The following is an 18,634-nucleotide window of genomic DNA, read 5'->3' on the forward strand; positions in this document are numbered from 1 at the left end:
GCCTCGCCTCCTCCAGGGGCCGGGGCGGCGCGCCGGGAGCGGCGGGAGCGCGCGCTCCGGGGGCGGGGGTGGGGATGGGAGCGGTGGGGGGGGGGGGGGAGAGGCGCCGCGGCCGGTGAGCGCGGGTCCGCGAGCGAGGTCAGTGGCCCTGCCTGTCCCCCGCCCTCCCCGAGGGGGCCCCTCGGCGCCCGCGGACTCGGCGGAGCTCCGCGGGGGCGGCTCCTTTGATCTGGCGGCCTCCCCGCCCTCCCGTCCCCGCCGCTGTCGCCGTCGCGGGCCCCAAGCGAATTCCTGTCCCGGGGAAGTTGCCGCCCGGCGCTGTGCGGGCCCCGCGCGACCGCTGCCGAGGGGCGGGGAGGCTGCGGCGCCACCGTAGCGCTCCCCGACGGCGCGACGACGGCCACCTGAACTAGCCCGGGGCCTCGCGGGCGGGCGGGGACGCGCGCGGCGAGCGGCGGGGGCGGCGAGCGGCGGGAGGTCTTAGGAACCTAGGCAAAGGGGTGCGTGCAGCCAGGTAGGCTGGCAAGGTTTTGCTAGGAGGCTTTGCATAGATGCCTCCGAGGTGAAACTCCCCGCACTGCGGTCCCCTTCCAGATTTTAGGACTGTCAGGGCCAGGAGACCACACAAGCCACAGTCCCGGGACAGCGGGTGGGGGTGGCGATGGCTTGAGCTCAGGGGTCAGAGGATCTGCCCTGCAGCTGGTGTCGCTGATCATTGGGACAGGTTGGGTCTTCACAGCAGGCCCTCTGAGCGACGACCTCTGAGCAACCCGTAGACCAGGAATCCTAATGGTCTGGGTGGAGGGATGCGAACTGGATCGAGGATGCAATCAAGGGGATGCCCACCTGAGATGGACGCTGGAGGGAGCCTGGAAGTGAACTTGGGGGACAGTGGAGACGGTGGCCAGTATGCCCAGCTGCGGGTCTACAACCGTTCAGGAGTGGCTGAAGCGGAGGGAAGTTTCTCAGAGCTGCGCTGGGTTTTGTTTTTGTTTTTGAAGTTACTCGCGTTTTCCACTGAAGCAGACGCTGCAGGGCACTGAATGGTGTGACGCATGGGTGACAGCCTGGGTCTGAGGTCAGGTCAAAGGGGCTGAATACTGGCAATTTCGCGTGGTCCACCTAAGAAGATGCCTGCCTGGTAGATAACCAACACTCAGATGTTAGCCAACAGAACCCTAGTCTCTGAGCATCTTCTAAATCAAAAACTGCATTTACTAAGACTAAAGGCAAGGCTCTAAAACCTTTTTGGTGTAAATACTTTTACATCTACCCCCAATAGTTAGCCTTTTAGCCATACTTTTGAAACTTTCTACCAGATTAAATGTGACTTTGAAGATAATGAGCTTGTTTGTTCGTTCGTTCATTCATTCATTCATTCATTCATGCATGCATGCATGCATACATGCATGCATTCACTCATATCTGTCTCCATGTCAATAACTGCTACTCTACTCCAAGCCCCACCCCCTCGTCTGAACTGTCCGAATAACCAAAGGGGTCCTGCTGCACCCACTCCGGTTCTCACGTTGCTCCCACCCCTCACTGCCATAGGACTGATATCTTCTCTGATTTTGACCAATTTCATTGAGGCACAGTTTACATAAAATAAAATATATCCATTTTTAGGGGCTGGAGAGACGGCCTTACCAGCGCCCACAACTGTAGTAGTTTGATTTTTTTCTTTTTTTCCAGATGGACTCTCATTAGGTAGCTCTGGCTATCCTGGAACTCACAGAGATCCACCTGCCTGTTCTGTCTCTCTAGTGCTGGGATTAAAGGTGTAGGTCACTATGCCTGGGTCTACAATGGTTTCAGTGAGAATGGTCCCCACTAAACTCATATGTTTGAATAGTTGGTTCCCAGTTGGTGGAACTGTTTGGGAAGAATTGGGAGGTGTGGCTTGTTGGAGGAGGTGTGTCACTTTGGGAGAACTTGGAGGTTTCAAAAGACTCAAGACATTCCCAGTGGACTCTTTGCTTCCTGTTTGTGGATTGGGATGTGAACTCACAGCGGCTGCTCCAGCACCAGGCCTGCCTGTCTTCTGCTATTCACCCCATCCTCAGGATGGTGATGGACCCCTATCCCTCGGGAACTATAAGCCCCAAACAAACGCTTCTATAAGTTGCCTTTGCTCATAATTTTTTTTTTTTTAATCACAGCAACAAAAAGTAATTAATCCAGCTACCATCTGGAAGTTCAGTTTTAGGGAATCTGACACCCACTTCTGGCTCTAGGGGGTACTAGGCATTCATGTGGTGCACAGACATACGTGCAGGCCAACAGATACAATGTAAAATAATATATATCCATTTTAACTGTGCAGCTCAGTGAGTCTTAAGAACTATAGATTCATGTGGGCCAGTGAGATGGCTCAGCTGGTAAAGGCACCTGCTGTCAACCACCTGAGTTCCATCCCTGGATTCCAGACAGTGGAAGGAGAGAACCAACTCCCACAAGGTGTCCTCTGACATCTACCCATGCCCTGTGCAACATCCATGTTGCACCCATACCCACACCCACAATAAAGAGATATATTTAAAAATGTATGCATTCATGTGACCAGCTAAGACTAGTACCTTCCTGTGACTCTGAGTTCTTTCTCTGTGCTATATGAAGAAAAAAAAAAAAAAAAAGCCTGAGAATTTTGCAGGGAGAGGGGAGCAAAAATTCATGAGTAACCCTGCATTGTCCGCAGGCAGTGCATCCTTATCATTCTCCTCATGATCCGATGAGTCTTTCACTGTCTTTGAGCTATGTTGCAATATTTGTAGTTATCAATAGTAAAGCAAAATGACTGTTGTCTAGTGGAACGTCCTGTCTCACAAAAGTTCAGTCGACGTATGTTAGGAAACCAGTTATGCCTTCATTTGCACCTTTATTTCAAATACCGCTCATCTGTAAATTTCTGTTCTTCCGTATCTTTTTTTTTTCTTTTTTTGGTTTTTTTTCAACAGGGTTTCTCTGTGTAGCTTTGTAGCTCAGGCAGGCCTGGAACTCACAGAGATCCGCCTGCCTCTGCCTCCCGAGTGCTGGGATTAAAGGCGTGCACCACCACCACCCGGCAGTTCTTCTGTATCTTATTTCCTCATTAAGAAGTTTATCTATCTATCTATCTATCTATCTATCTATCTATCTATCTATCTATCCATCCATTTATTTATTTATTATGCATATAGTGTTCTGCCTGAATATATCCCTGCATGACAGAAGAGGGCGCCAGATCTCATTACAGATGGTTGTGAGCCACCATGGGGTTGCTGGGAATTGAACTCAGGACCTCTGGAAGAGCAGCCAGTGCTCGTAACCTCTGAGCCATCTCTCCAGCCCATGATTTGCTCTTCTACATTTATTTTTATTTCTATAAGGAAATCATAGTTTTTATGTTTTTGTTGTTTTGAAGACAACCTTTTAACAATCTCTTTGTATAGTCACCAACACGTAATCTCGGCTCCTGCCAACAGCTGATGCTACTGTGCTACCATTTGCCTTTTTCTATCACGTATCAACAAAACTGTATGATGTCTTCTCCTGGGTAGGCTTCCTTCAGCGTGTTTCTAAGACATCCATTTTATAGATATCAGTGATTTGCTCCTTTACACTGCCTGGTAACACATATTACTATCATTTGGGCATTTGTAATTTGTGTATCCACTTAACATGATGTTTTGTGAGTTGTTTTCAGTTTGGGGCTGTTATGAATAAAGCATCTATGAATGTTCAAGTTCTGTGTGGACATGTTTTATTTTTTTTCTTGGGTAAATAAACACCTAATTGGCTGCAAGAAAGAAAGCGGCCATCTTGCTTCTCAGATGGTACCCATCAGCAACGTAAGAGAGCCCTGGCTTCTCCACATCTCTGTCCATTGAATATTGTAATTCTTCTAACTCTAGCCATTCTGTGTTCATGGGAGTGTCTTATTGTTTTCATTTAAACTTGATGGTAACAATGAACATTTTTTATGGGCTATGTCTTTTTTTGTTGTTGAAGGGCTGAGATTACAGGCATGTGCCACCACATCCCTCGCCAGACTTTTTGGACAAGTGTTTGATCCAATATTTTTTATTTACATTTTTTTTTTTTTTTTTTTTTTTTTTTGGTTTTTCGAGACAGGGTTTCTCTGTGTAGCTTTGCGCCTTTCCTGGATCTCGCGCTGTAGACCAGGCTGGCCTCGAACTCACAGAGATCCGCCTGCCTCTGCCTCCCGAGTGCTGGGATTAAAGGCGTGCGCCACCACCGCCCGGCCTTTATTTACATTTTTAAAAAATTTAACGTTATAAGCTGGGCTGTGGTGGTGAATGCTTTTAATCCCAGCACTATGGAGGCAGAGGCAAGTGGATCTCTGAGTTTGAGGCCAGACTGGTCTACCAGGACAGCCAGGGATACATAGAGAAACCCTGTCTTGAAAGACCAAAACAAAAAAACAAAAACAAAAACAAAAAACAAAAAAAAAACCCTAACTTTATGTGCACAGGTATTTTGCCTGCATATATACCTGTGCGCCACATGCATGTTTGCCTGCAATAGCCACTGGATCCCTTGGAACTGGAGTCACAGTTATGAGCCACCATGAGGGTGCTGGGTATTGTCCTGGGTCCTCAGGAAGAACAGCTAGTGCTCTTAACCATTCCAGCCCATTTTTAGCAAATTCGTTGATTTGATTTTTTAAAAGAAATTCTTTGCTTGTGTGTATTTGTGTGGTGTGCACGTTTGTATGTGAGGAGGTCGGCTGCTTTTCATTTTATTTACCCAGGCGAGGTCTCTCTCTCTCTCTCTCTGAACACGGAGCTCACCAGGTCATCTAGCTAGCACTGGGGGTGGGGGTGGGGGTGCTGGGGATTTGAACTCTGGCACTCATACTTGAGTGGCAAGTGCTTTATCCACTGAACTACTTCCCTAGCCCTACCATTTTCATATTTAGATCTATCATCTATTGTAATTAGACTATTGTATATGAAGGTGGTTAATATACAATAGTCTAATTACAATAGATTTATCATCTATTGTAATTAGACTAATTACTAAGGGCTCCAGGGCCACTAGGTGCGGCACTTGTATTTTCTTCACTTGAGATCTTTTGTTGAAGCTGGGCAGTGGTGGCGCACACCTTTAATCCCAGCACTAGGGAGGTAGGTAGATGAGTTTGAGGCCAGCCTGGTCTACAGAACAAGTTCCAGGGCTATACAGGAAAACCCTGTCTCAAAAACAAAACAAAACAACAAAAAGAAATATATTCAAGTCCCCACGTCACATAGGAGTCTGTTTCTAGACTCCGCTGAGTTCAGTGATCTGCAGGCACCCTGAAGCCAAGAACACTACCTACAATGTTAAAGACTTCAGTTAATGTAAACCAGTTTCCAAAACTGTGGACTATTCTTAGGACCTTTGTATACATACATAAAAATTTTACCAACTTGTCAATGTCCACAAGAAAGCATGCCATCCTCTTCAACTCTACATTTTTCTAGCCAGCAAGATGGCTCAGTTGGTAAAGGCACTTTGCCACCAAACCTGATACACGGAGTTCAGTCCTGGAACCCCACATGGTGGAGGAATGGACTTCCTACAAACTTCCTCTGACCACACAAGAACTGGCATGTTCACACAGACACATGCCCCGCCTTGTCCCCGACCCCGCCCAATAAACGTGAAAGAACAAAACAAAAACCTTTTCACTGGTATCCCCACAGGTGAAGCAGACACCTCCTCTGACCTGCAAAGGCGGCAGCATGGCCGCCCTGGCCTCTCCAGCCTTGCCCAGTGGTCCCCGGCCCCCACCCACTCCCACCAATGATCTTCCTGCCTCTGCCTCCCGACTGAGGTCTTCTTACACTGAAGCCGGTCAGATGTTCCACCTCCTCAGACAAGTTTCCTGTTCCCCTTCCTATTATCCCTTTTGGGTTTTCTGCTCAAGCCCTTGGCAGTCTGTAGAAGGGTGTGTTCACACACTTGTCCACATCTGCCTTTTTACGGCTGTTGGTGGCAATGCCCAGTCCACTTGCTGGCACTGAGGTCAATGCCTGATATTTATTGACTGAATGAATAAAGGCAAGTGTCTATTTCTGAACATTTTATTAGGGCAAAACAGTATTTGTGGGATGATTCATATCAAGTAGGTCCCCTTTGAATTCTTAACATGCACTCTGAAAATTGACACCCTCCACAGCCTACTATGGACAGCTTCGCAGTCATCCGATATAAAATGAAATTTTAATAAATCATCATCTGGCAAGAAAGCAGCGGGCTACAGAAGAGTGGCGTTGGTGAGACACTACTCAATGAAAAAGGACCCCACATCCCAGGTTTAGATAAGGACATTGCAGCAATGGAAAGGGTTAGATCACAGTATGCCTCGCTAATTCCAGTTTATAGTAACCCGGTCAGTGGGAAAACGTGGATCACCAGGGCCACCCTAAATCAGCTCTCCCATGGACACCTGCTCTCCTCTTCCCCCCCATCCCTTATTGTTAGCTGCCTTTGTACAGAGGGGGATCATCAAGACTGTGGCACATAGGCTAAACTATAGTAAAGGCTTCCATGCCCCGTCAAGAGAGACTCAGTAGGGAAGCTCTCAATTCCAACTACTGGCTAAACCCATCCTGAGGTACAATGTCAAGGGGGAAGGTAAGTCACTACTCCACCCCACTTGGTGGTACAGCCTCCACTCAGTTGGAAGACCCCACCCCCCCAAACAGTCAGGAACTGCACGAGAGACCTGGGAACCATGCTGGACTCTGAGTTGACGGGAGTTCCCTTGCACATGGGGAGAACTCAGACGGTAAGTAAACAGACACTTAGCATCACATCCGGGTGCAGGCACCTTTCATTCCACCTCCCACGACTGCTCCCAAAACAGAGCTTTAGGGATTGCTTCATTAAAAACAGTGACTGCGGGGTAAGGGCCTCGGCATTCTTCAGGGTCAGTTTATTACAATCCATTACACCAGAAACAGTAACAATTTAAGGCCATACCGTAGTAAACAGAATCTTACCCACTGCTCCCCTACCCCCCAAGCTACTCCGAAGGGGTGAACTGTGAATGTAGAACCTTCAGGCTCAGCATCGATGAAAATGGTCATTTTCATGAAGGGCCAAAGTTGGCTCCTTGTTTCCCTCCTAGAAACACTTCACTCTACAGCAAAAAGCTGCTTGGAAAACGGAAGTCACCGGAAACTACAAAGGAACAACAGCATTTTGCAGGCAGGACAAGGGAAGGAAGGGATCACTGGCAGGCCCTAGCATTTCTCTGAGCTCCGAGTTGGCTGTCTGGCTGGACACAGCAGCTGGCTAGGAGCCCGAGCACACAATTCATGTGGCTAAGGCAGAGGGGAGGAAGGACATGCTTTTCTCCACATGGAAGGTATTTTGATTGACCGGCTTAACGGATTAAGATGCCTGCTGGGCACTGAGCTTACAGGTAACAGCCCGTCCATAGGTTCTGGAACTGGGGTGGGGGTGGGGGTGGGGGTGGGGCTATAGATTCTTTGATAAAAAGACAAGCAGAATCCTGATTTTCATAAAACCTCTCTGTTCATAGCCCTAGGCCAAGGTGATTTCACCTGTGAGAAACACTCCATAGCTCCTGATCATTACAGGCACAGGGCAGTCGGAAAAAAGCACAATTCTCCCTCTTTTTCTAATGCCACACTGGAAACAAAGCAACAACAGGAACACGTAGGTATTTCTCACCTACAACAGCGTGCTGGTACTCAGTCATAGCAAAAGAGTCTTACCCTGTAGCCCAGGCTAATCCAGAGAATTCTAGGAGGTCCTCTTGCTTCTGTCCCCTAAGCAGTGGGATTACAGGTGTGTACCATACCTGACCCACAGCAATCCTTCACACAGGAGGAACCAGTTGTTATTCTTTTCTATGAGGCTTTGTCAAACATACTACAGACAATTAGGCAGACTCCTCAATTTGGGAAAAGGGAGGTGGTAGCAATCATTTCCTTCTTGTCCAAAGAGTTGGAAAATCTAAGTCAGCTGTTCATCCCGCTTTTTGCAAAGCACATTACACACCAGGTAGTCTGGCCACACCCTGCCCGTCACGGAGACTCAGATATGGACGCCCTCAACTAAAAAAGGAAAAAGTCCCCTGACAGTCACTGAAGTACACGGTTATGCATGCAAGGAGCAGGCTGTCTACAGCACAGCTCCCCCAACTCTGCACCAGCACATGTCAAGTCTTCTCTGGAGCTAGAATCCCAACCGCCAAGAAGCAGAAGCTACGGAGAGGGCGAGTGAAAGACCAGAGGCGAGCACTACGAGGATGTTCTTCCACCCTTCAGCCTACCAGCCTACGGGAGGGTGTGGGGCAGGACAACTCAAGGAAGAAGGCTGATTTTGAACACTGCCTGGACCAGAAGAGTTGAAGAGCATGGATGAAGAACTGAAGAGGGCTGGATCCCTTAAACAAGGACACTACACGGAGGAGATGCTCACTGCCCCTGCTCCTTGGGCCAAGTCTCACGCATGATTCTGACCGGCTGTGAAGTGGGTCTTACAAACATGAAATGAATAAGGACAATGATAACGAAAAGCATGATGCGAAGTGCTAAGATCAGTTGCGCCTTGTAGACCAATTGGCAGTCAGCTCTGGTGGTGATGGCTGACTTATATATGTTTGAATCTCTCTGAGGTCCAGACTTCTACTCATTCTCAAATGCTTGACTATTATGGCCTTGTATCACTCCAAAATTTGGATAATGACCTATGACATGACTGGACCCAAGATTTCTATTACAGAGTTACAAATAAACCAGTCACATATAATGTGCATACACCTTTTTGTCCTCTTCAAAATAAACTTGTAACTTAATTACATTTAGCTTGAAGTAAACTTTGTACCAACTAAGTGATACACATAAAAATTTAAATGCCCGTCAATAGCACTTTAATTTGAAGTGACTTTACGTAAGCTGAAAGACTAGCAGGCAGGTTCATCGCTTAAAGCTTGCTACTTTTGCAAGGCCTCTACCTACATCATTAAACAGTAACTATACTTGGCATTCCAGTGGGATTCTATAGGGGGAGAGTGAGCAAGGTGTTCTGAGCTTTACAAGACTTAGTTACGGAATCTTTTTTATAAATGTAGTTCTTGTCTCTTTCTGTGGTTCTTCTGACCATTTTTTTCTTTCTTTTTTCTCTTTTGAGACAGGTTTCACTATCAGCCCTTGTTGTCCTCAAGCTCACTGAGATCTACCTGCCTCTGCCTCCTGAGTGCGAGGATTAAAGGCGTGCGCCACCACATCTAGGTTATGCATCCATTTCTATTCTCTTTTTGGGGTGTGGGGAGAGATTTGAGACAGGGCTTTTTTTGTTTTTTGTCTAACAGCTTTGGTTGTCCTGGAAATCACTATGTAGACCAGGCTGGCCTCGAACTCAGAGATCCACCTGCCTGGGATTTAAGGTGTGTGCTACCACTGCCTGGCTTCTTTCCTATTCTTTAAAAGAGCCACATGCAGAATACACTTTTATACAGTTCTTTTCATTCTGTTCTCAACCGTTCCCTCTAACACTTGATCACTACTAAAAGACAAATTCATCTTCAGTAACAATAAAGTCAAAAGTTCTCTTCAACTAAGCTTTGGTCAAAAGAAAAAGGTAACTTTAAGCGGTGCTCTTCAGATGTGTTCTTTGGTCAAGCCGCACAAAGCTCTGGATGAAGTCCCTGACCTGGGGGTGACAGGAAAAGAGGCTATTCCAGTTTAGGAAAGAGGTATTTGATCAGAAATTCCTCAAGGAAACAAAGTATCCAATGGAAGCACAAGAGAAGGCAGCCCCGGATGCTGGGTTAAAGTAGTCTTAGGCCATTAAGAGTAGAAGAACTGGCATTTGGAGAAGCACTGTTCAAGTGGTCAGCATCTACAAGGAGAACCTAGACCACTAATGATGGGGAAGTGGAACACAGGCAGAGGACTGACCAACACTTCCCTTACCAGGTCAGATCCTAATCTGGACCCAGAACCAGCCAGAGGCTGTCCTAACTTTGGAGGTGGGAAGCATTAGAGTTCGATCTGGTGACAAATCCAAACTCTGGACACATCTTCAGTCTGTGACCATATGAAGAAATACCTGATAATGAATAAATTATTTGGTGATCAGAACAACAACAAAAAACAGAGTAAAAGCAGTCCAATGAGGTCCTTGGCCAGGGGGAGTCACATAACAAACCTCTTAGCATTGTTAACATTTAAGACTAAAGACAGAATGCTTTGGTTGATTAACTTGACTGGTTAAATAAGGGTTACAATGGGGGCGACCTCTGAGACCTGGATGGGAAGTCAGCAGAAGGCACTTGCTCCCTAGGGAGAGGGCCAGTGAGTCTCGAGGCTGGATAGCCAGGGCCAGGGTAAGTCTTGATGGATCCAAGCCCATGAGGTGGCTGGAATGGGGAGTGGGGAATGCCTGTGTGGTAAGCCACAGGCAAGGGTTAGCGTGATTTCACAAATAGAATAGTTATAAAATAAAACATTTTTAATGGACAAAGTAATCATTTTTTTATATATATATATATATATATATATATAAAGGTGAGACTTAGCAAACAAAGGAAGAATGTGAAGCAGTTTGTTTGTTTTTACTATTTACAAAATGCCATTTGGAGTGGAGGTGGCCACCTTCAGTAGCTTCAGAACTGTCTTTCACATGAGGTGGTCACTGAAGTGTGGTTCCTGGAACTGGCTCAGAAAGGCCACACGCTGTCCTGGGAGGGAGTTTCCCCCTCTAGGGAGCACCAAAAAGGCTCAGTCTTCTGTCTCCTCATAGGTCGTCTCATCAAAGGGCCTGTCCAACAGAGGCACCAGCCGACGGCGTGAGTACTTCAGCTGCAGCAGGTCCCCAACTTCGTCTATCTCCTTTAAAGCCTGAAACACACAAGACCGGGGTCAGCCAGGACGAGCAGGATGCAAGCATGCCCAACACTTTCCTGGGCTGACAACAGTGGCAAGGTTATCTTGGTGGGACACTGAATTCAAGTATTCATGAAAGACTGTCCACAGCTGAGGCAAGAATAGCATCTGAGCAAGAGCTCAGGCCTGGCCATCAAAATGGGCCGTGAGTACCCAAGCATAGAGGCTAAGATTCTTCTAAGTGTAATGTGCTCAGCAGGAAGGGGAACAGGCTTCCTGTCAGGATTATATCTATAATTCTGTAGAATGCACACCTTGGGTCAGTGAGCACCTCAGCAGGTAAAGGCACCCTCCACAAAGCCTCACAACTCGAGATCAATCCCCAGGACTCACACAGTGGAAAGAACCAACTCTTGCAACTTGCCCTTTGATCTCCATATGCAAATCATGGCATGTTTGAACTGAACCCACACCCATACTCAAAAGCACAATAAATAAAAATTGTAAAAATTTTTTAAAAAGAAAATGTGTATTTTATAACTATTAACCAGCATAAAAGTGAGTTTGCCTGTTCTTTATTCCAAAATGTAAAAAATATAAAGAGCTGAACTTCACTGTGCTATCAGAACATAGTACTTCTGAGGCCAGGCTTAACTGAAGACTCCACTCTGAACTTCAGACGGGAGAGAATCCATTAGTCATTTATGTCCTTGACTCTGATAGAGGATTTATACATTTGAAACAAAAGTGTACGTGACTCAGAACACCAAGGAAAGGATATTTACGAACTGTAACTTCAGGAGTACCTAATATTTCTTTTCATCAGTGTAAAAAGGCAAGTGCTTAGAAACAGGCAGTGGGCTGAAACACATTCACAGTGCCTAGGGAATAAAGTAAGTAAGAGTTCTGTTCCCATATCCAGTACTTCACACAAGGTTTTTGACTTTGTTGTTGTTGTTGTTTGATGTGGAATCTCAATAAACTTCCCAAGCTGATCTGGAACTCCTGAGCTTAAGTGATCCTCCTGCCTCAGACTTCTGGGCACCCAGGACAACAGGCATATTCCATCATTCACAGCCCCAGACAAGTTTTATCTACATAAAAAATAAATCTGTAATAGACACTGCTGGCCCTTAAGTGAGGTTATTTGGTTAGATTAGGAGCAAAGAACCATTACATGGTACCATTTCTTAACAAACAATTGCATTGACCTCTGGCTCAAGGCATAAGATGAGCTCCTAAGAGGAAAATGGGTTCAGTACAGGCTGAGTGAGGAATGCTAGCAGAGCTGCCCTCCCACAGCTGACGCCATTATTCTTCCCTTATGCGGAAAATAACCATTGAAATATGACCCACATGCTACGAAACCCAACTTTTTACCGGACACAGTTCAGTGCTTCTGGTATAATCCCATCATGGCACAACTCTCATCACCTCACTAACTGTAGAGGGTTTTCTTTTTTGTTCTGTTTGGCTTTTCGAGGCAGGGTTTCTGTGTAGCCCTTGCTGTTTTGGAACTGGCTCTGTAGACCAGGCTGGCCTCTGTCTCCCAGTGAACTCCCACACTCAGTCTGTTTATCGCTCTGCACACCTGCTTTTCTCTAAGCGCTCCCAACCACCACTGTATGGTTTCCCACACTGGAGCGTCGCCCACTATGGGCACTCCTGTGAGTGGACTCTTAAGTCCCGGCTGGGTCTGGCCTAGTTAGCACAGCTCGCAGGCCTGTCCACGCTGTAGAGATGCAGCTCCACTGGGCATCCATTCTGCCATCTGCTGGCTTTAGGAACTATCCTTTGCTTACTGCCTGCCCCGGCTGTCCTGTTAACAACCAGCTGACCAGATGCTTGGGCTAAATCCTCAGCTCTCATTCCAAGCCTCTGGTCTAACTGAAATCCTTGGGCTGGTACTCGCCTACTGCTTTAGTTACTGTAGGTTGTAATTAGATTTGAATTGACAAATACGAGTATTCCACTTTCATTTCAACATGTCAGTTCTTTGGGGGAAACCTACTAGTTCCATATAAACGTGAGGATCAGCTTTTCCATTTCTGCAAAAGGTACAACTTAAATTCTGATTGAATTTGTACTGAATCTGTAGATGACTATACTATCATTCTAACAATATTCTTTTTTTTTTTTTTTGAGATGGCATCTCACTACGTTGCCCACATTAGCCTCAAACTCCTGAGATTAAAGGAACCTCCTGCCTCAGCCTAAGCAGCATAAGTAACTGAGAATACAGGAACCCACAACTTCGCCCAGCTTGTTAAGCATATTTAACAATTTTACAAGGTAAAATCTTCCTTATCTAAACTCATTCTTAGGTATCTACTGACCCCTGATGGTGAGACTAATAAAAAAAGGCCCTGTGCACACTCATGCTGGCCCTGAACTTGTGACCCTTCTGCTCAGCCTCAAGTGCTGGGACTTACGGTCTGCACCACCATGCCTGGCCTGAGAGTCCCTTTTCATTTGTTTAGTGCTGACTCTCTCAAGTTTTCTCTGATCTCCATATATGCTCAAGCACACACGCGCGCACACACACACACACACACACACACACACACACACACACACACACACCACCACCACCACCACCACCACCACCACCATAAATGTTAATTTTTTAATAATGTGACAGGACCCAGTACTGAATAAAAATTAGTTTGTATCACATAAAGATATTGTTCATTTTTAGTGTTTAATTCTATAAAACATCACAAGATAAAATGACGTCAACAAGACTAATGTTTAAAAATAAAATAAAGCCGGGCGGTGGCGCACGCCTTTAATCCCAGCACTCGGGAGGCAGAGCCAGGAGGATCTTTGTGAGTTCAAGGCCAGCCTGGGCTACCAAGTGAGTCCCAGGAAAGGCGCAAAGCTACACAGAGAAACCCTGTCTTGAAAAACCAAAAAAAAAAAAATAAATAAATAAAATAAAAATAAAAATAAAATAAAAAGCTAGGTGTAATGGCTCATTCCTATAATCCCTATTCGTGAAGATATAGAGGAAAACAGGCTCCTAGCCAGGCATGACTACATGCAAGACACTGTCTCAGAAACAAAAAAAGCAGAAGCAGGCAAAGTTCTGTGAGTTCAAGGCCAGCCCGGTCTACAGAGCGAGTTCCAGGACAGCCAAGCTGTCATACAGAGAAACCCCATTTTGAAAAACCGAAAAGAAAAAATCAAACAAAACAAAAACCCAAAACAACAACAAAAAAACAACAAACAAATGCCAATCAGATTATTATAACACTTCTACAAAGAATGATTTACAAAATTCCTTAGGGCTAGTAGATTGTAGCCTGGTATAATGGCACATGTCTGTAATTTCACTACTTAGGAGACAGAAACAAAGAGGTTTCTGTGAGTTGGAGACCAGCTTGTCTCAAACACAGAAAGAAAATAAAAAGCACACTATCACTCACCCACCCCCAATCCACAGTGAAACCATTACCAGCATAAAGAACTTGCTGGGCAGGGGAGGGGTGATCTTAGGATGCCAAAGGAACATGAGCAAGGTTCCTTTAATGGAGCTGTGACCAGTGCACAGCATGACAACAGGAGAAAAGGAGGCTTCAGAAGGGAAATTTTGTACGTGTATCATCAAACTTAGAGACAGCTGGAGTCCTGCTTTAGGTCCCATCACGAGGGAGACACAGTACAAGTGGATGCTGACCGAGTGAGGCAGCTCACACGTACAATCCCAGCAGCCAGGAGGCTCTCCAGTGTGAGTACCAGTGAGTTCGAGAGTGACCTGAGCTACTTAGCAAGACCCTGTCACAAACCAAAAGGAAGGAAGCCAGACTGCTCTCCAGACTCTGGAACTGGATTTGGTGGATGATTTGAAAGATTCTCCAATTGCTATGAAATAGCCACTCAAAATAGCACTGCCTGTCACTATCTCACCAGTTTAAGACACTAGGTACTCGGGGCTGCAGAAATGGCTCAGCTAAGGTTAGGAGCACTGTGTCCTCCTCTAGAGGACCCGGGTTCAATTCCCAGCACCCACATGGCAACTAACAACTGTCTGTAACTCCAGTTCCAGGAGATCCACGGCACCAAGTATGTATGCATGTGGTGCACACATATATATAACACCATCTGATACACAGCCCCTTTTAGTATGTGCCATATTGACTCTAAGGTACTTACCGTATCAAGTATTTCTTTGGTATGAGCTGCTGACAGGCAAAATCTGGCTCTGGACTCAATGATCGGGGTAGCAGGAAATCCCACCACAACTACACCAATGTTCCGTTTCAGCATCTCCCGCCCGAAGGCACTACAAAAGGAAAACAGGAAATGAAACCAAGAAATGTAGCAGGGCATGGTGGCACATGCCTGGATCTGAGTTCGAGGCCAGCAGAACTAGTTCTAGGACAGCCTAGGCAACACAGAGAAATCCTGCCCTCAAAACCAAAACAACAACAAAAGAAACCAAGAAGTGTAACTAGCAGCCAGTACAAGGTCTTGTTGGCCTGATTCCTACCCCCTGTCCCCATTCCCCTCTCCAAACAGGGTTTCTCTGTATAACAGTCCTGGCTGTCCTGGACTCACTCTGTAGACCAGGCTGGCCTCGAACTCACAGAGATCCACCTGCCTCCGCCTCCCGAGTGCTGGGATTGAAGGTGTGCGCCGCCAGCACTTGGCTGCTGGCCTCATTACTGATGACACAGGCGTAAACACTTAAGAGCTGACGGGTCTAAATTCTGTTTTCACTCCTCTGAGAGCCACTCCTTCACAAAGGTGGATGCACCTGGAAAGGATCAACTCTGACAAAAGTTTGCTTCAGGTGACAGCCTGTCCCTGAAATGTAGTAACACTAGTTAAGATTTCAAAATCAACCAGTGTTAAAAAAAACTCCGTTCTCAAAACAGTAAATTTTGAGACTGTGAGGACAGAGGACCTGCTCCAACAGGGCTATCTCTCTGTTGCTGCCAGAGTAGCTGACTGAATTGGCCCTCTAGACCAGGAATTCCTTTTTTTTTTTTTCCTTTTAAAAACCTACTTGGAGCCGGGCGGTGGTGGCGCACGCCTTTAATCCCAGCACTCGGGAGGCAGAGCCAGGCGGATCTCTGTGAGTTCGAGGCCAGCCTGGGCTACCAAGTGAGTTCCAGGAAAAAGGCGCAAAGCTACACAGAGAAACCCTGTCTCGAAAAACCAAAAAAAAAAAAACCTACTTGGGACTAAAGCTGCCTGTGGAGTACAGGCTGCTTTGAGGCTCCATAGGCCAGCAGGTTACCCAAACTTCACAACTCTTATACAACAACAAATCCACCGCAGCTGTCTTGTGCCCTTACTCCACATCTGAGTCCTAACTAAACAATGACCTCTAACTAGTTTGCTTGTTTACCAAACTATGCTTTGTGTTTTATCTTCCCTTACTTTGCTCACAGTATCCGGGAACAAGAGACTCCCCAGGGCAGGTGTGGGAGGGAGGTAGAGGCAGGCCAACACAGTGAGGAGGCGTCATCTACACAGTGAGATCTTGCAAAAAGCAAGCAAGGAAAAAAAATCCTGCCCATGTAGCAACACAGGAACGCCAACTTCTTCCCCTCCAGCCCCAACACTTCCTTCCGTCTAACGACAGGCCAGCTGTGACCTTCCACAAAATGTACCCAATTTTGGCCGGCATGTAGAGCATCAAAGGCACCACTGGGGAATCTTCATTGCCATAGATGATGAACCCCATTTCCTTCAGGCGTCTCCTGAAGTACTTGGTATTCTCAGCCAACTGCTGTACACATTCTTTGCCTAGAAAAAAAAACAAAATAATACTAAGGAATAGAAGAAAAAGATAACCAGTTTCCCAGCCTTCTTTTTATCTAACCAGGTCTTTTGTTTTTGGTTTTGGTTTTTTGAGACAGGGTTTCTCCGTGTAACAGTCCTGGCTGTCCTGGAACTCTCTATGTAGACCAGGCTGGCCTCAAATTCACAGAGATCCACACGCCTTTGCCTCCCAAGTGCTGGGATTAAAGGTGTGTGGCACCACAGCCCGGCTTTATCCTTGTTTTCAAACAACTTTTACTGTGTAGTCCAGTATGCCCTTGAACTCTTGGAATTCTTGCCTCAGCTTCCCAAGTGCTGGGATTACAGGCATATGCTACCACACTCTTTTCTTCTAACATGAAATAGTTTTGCACATTAACCTGTACGGAACATAAACATGAATATGCCTTGCTCATGGGGCTGGTGAGATGGCTCAGCAGTTAGGCACAATGGCTGTTCTTCCAGAGGACTTGAGTTCAATTCTCAGCACCCACACGGCAGCTTACCACTGTTTGTAACTCCAGTTTCAGGGGACCCAACACTCTCACACAGACATACATGCAGGCAAAACACCAATGCACATAAAATAAAAACATAAATATGCCTTGCTCTGCATCCTGTTACTTGTCATTCTAGCTGGTGACAACAGATTTCATTTTATTTTGGTACAGGGGATAAAACCGAGGATCTCACGAATGCTAAGCAAGCACTCTACCACCAAGTCTGCCACAGCCCCAACCTGACAGCAGCTTTTTGTTTAGAGTCCGAGGTCAGCCTGGTCTATTCCCAGGCCAGCCTGGTCTATAGAATGAGTTCTAGGACAGCCGGGGTTACACAGCAAAATCCTGTCTCAAAAAACAAACACACATACAAACAAACACAAACCATGTTTCTCTAACTTCTAATTGAATAAATATTTAGCAAAGTGTTGACATTACACTAGTCAACCTATGATCAGATGGCCAAACAAGGCAATAAATTCAAAAGATTAACCTGTACAGTGTACATACACACTACTGTATGTTCTTCTCAGGCAAAAGGACGTCATGATGAGTAAGAAAAGGTTGGAAGCTAGGCACGGTGGCACACACCTTTAATCTCAGTACTCTAGGAGGCAGAGGCAGCCAGATGTCTGTGAGTTAGTTCAAGGCTAGCCTGGTCTACAGAGCAAAACCCTGTCTTGAAAAAGAAAGAGAAAGAAAAAGAAAAAGGGTGGTGTACTTTTCTCACGTTAGAAATTCAGGGAATTAGTATTTTTAAAAAGTTCAAGATGACACAGTTCATAAATTTATCAACCACTAAGATACACAGATAACTCAGATGTCCTTAGAGTTAGAACACTGACATACTCACCATTCATGGGAAACTATAGCTAAGCTGGACACACATAGCTCCAAATTAATACAATTAATTATATATATATATACATATATAATTTCAAGTTGATCAGAGAAAAATACTGAACTTTAGATTGGACTCATCACCCTGAACATCAAGGAACACTAGCTAAGTTATGCATGTGCCTTACAAAGAACAAGAGCTAATATTAAGTGATACATATATATGCATGTATGTATTCTGAGAACTGACGAGAATTACATACCCTAATTTCTCTCAATATAAACACCTCAATATGGGGCTCGAGAGATGGCTCACAGTTAAGAGCAATGATTGCCCTTCCAGAGGACCCAGGTTCAATTCCCAGCACCCACATGGTGGCTTATAACTGTAACTCCAGGATCCAATATCTTCACATAGACATACATACAGGCAAAACATCAATAAAATTAAAAAAAAAAAAAAATAAGGGGCTGGAGAGATGGCTCAGAGGTTAAGAGCACTGGCTGCTCTTCCAAAGGTTCTGTGTTCAATTCCCAGCAACCACATGGTGGCTCACAACCATCTGTAATGAGATCTGGTGCCCTCTTCTGGAGTGCACACATGCAGGCAGAACATTGTATACATAATAAATAAATAAATCTTTAAAAAAAATTAAAAAAAACCTCAATATA

At 45.8% G+C, this 18,634-nt stretch overlaps 1 protein-coding gene across 1 annotated transcript in view; it reads right to left on the bottom strand.

The window, feature by feature from the left end:
• Positions 1-6,055: 6,055 nt before the first annotated feature.
• The window catches only part of Sptlc2 (serine palmitoyltransferase long chain base subunit 2), an 86,627-nt gene continuing 74,048 nt past the window's right edge, over positions 6,056-18,634 (bottom strand). The window contains exons 10-12 of the mRNA XM_052738631.1: positions 16,472-16,607; positions 15,006-15,135; positions 6,056-10,865 (exon numbers count right to left, since the gene is read on the bottom strand). Of these exons, the coding sequence (XP_052594591.1) occupies positions 10,746-10,865; positions 15,006-15,135; positions 16,472-16,607 (386 nt within the window). The 3' untranslated portion in view covers positions 6,056-10,745. The remainder of the gene's footprint in view (positions 10,866-15,005; positions 15,136-16,471; positions 16,608-18,634) is intronic.

This window comes from Peromyscus californicus, unplaced genomic scaffold (genome assembly GCF_007827085.1).
Source record: "Peromyscus californicus insignis strain IS unplaced genomic scaffold, ASM782708v3 Scaffold_15__1_contigs__length_86483966, whole genome shotgun sequence".
NCBI classification, from domain to species: domain Eukaryota; kingdom Metazoa; phylum Chordata; class Mammalia; order Rodentia; family Cricetidae; genus Peromyscus; species Peromyscus californicus.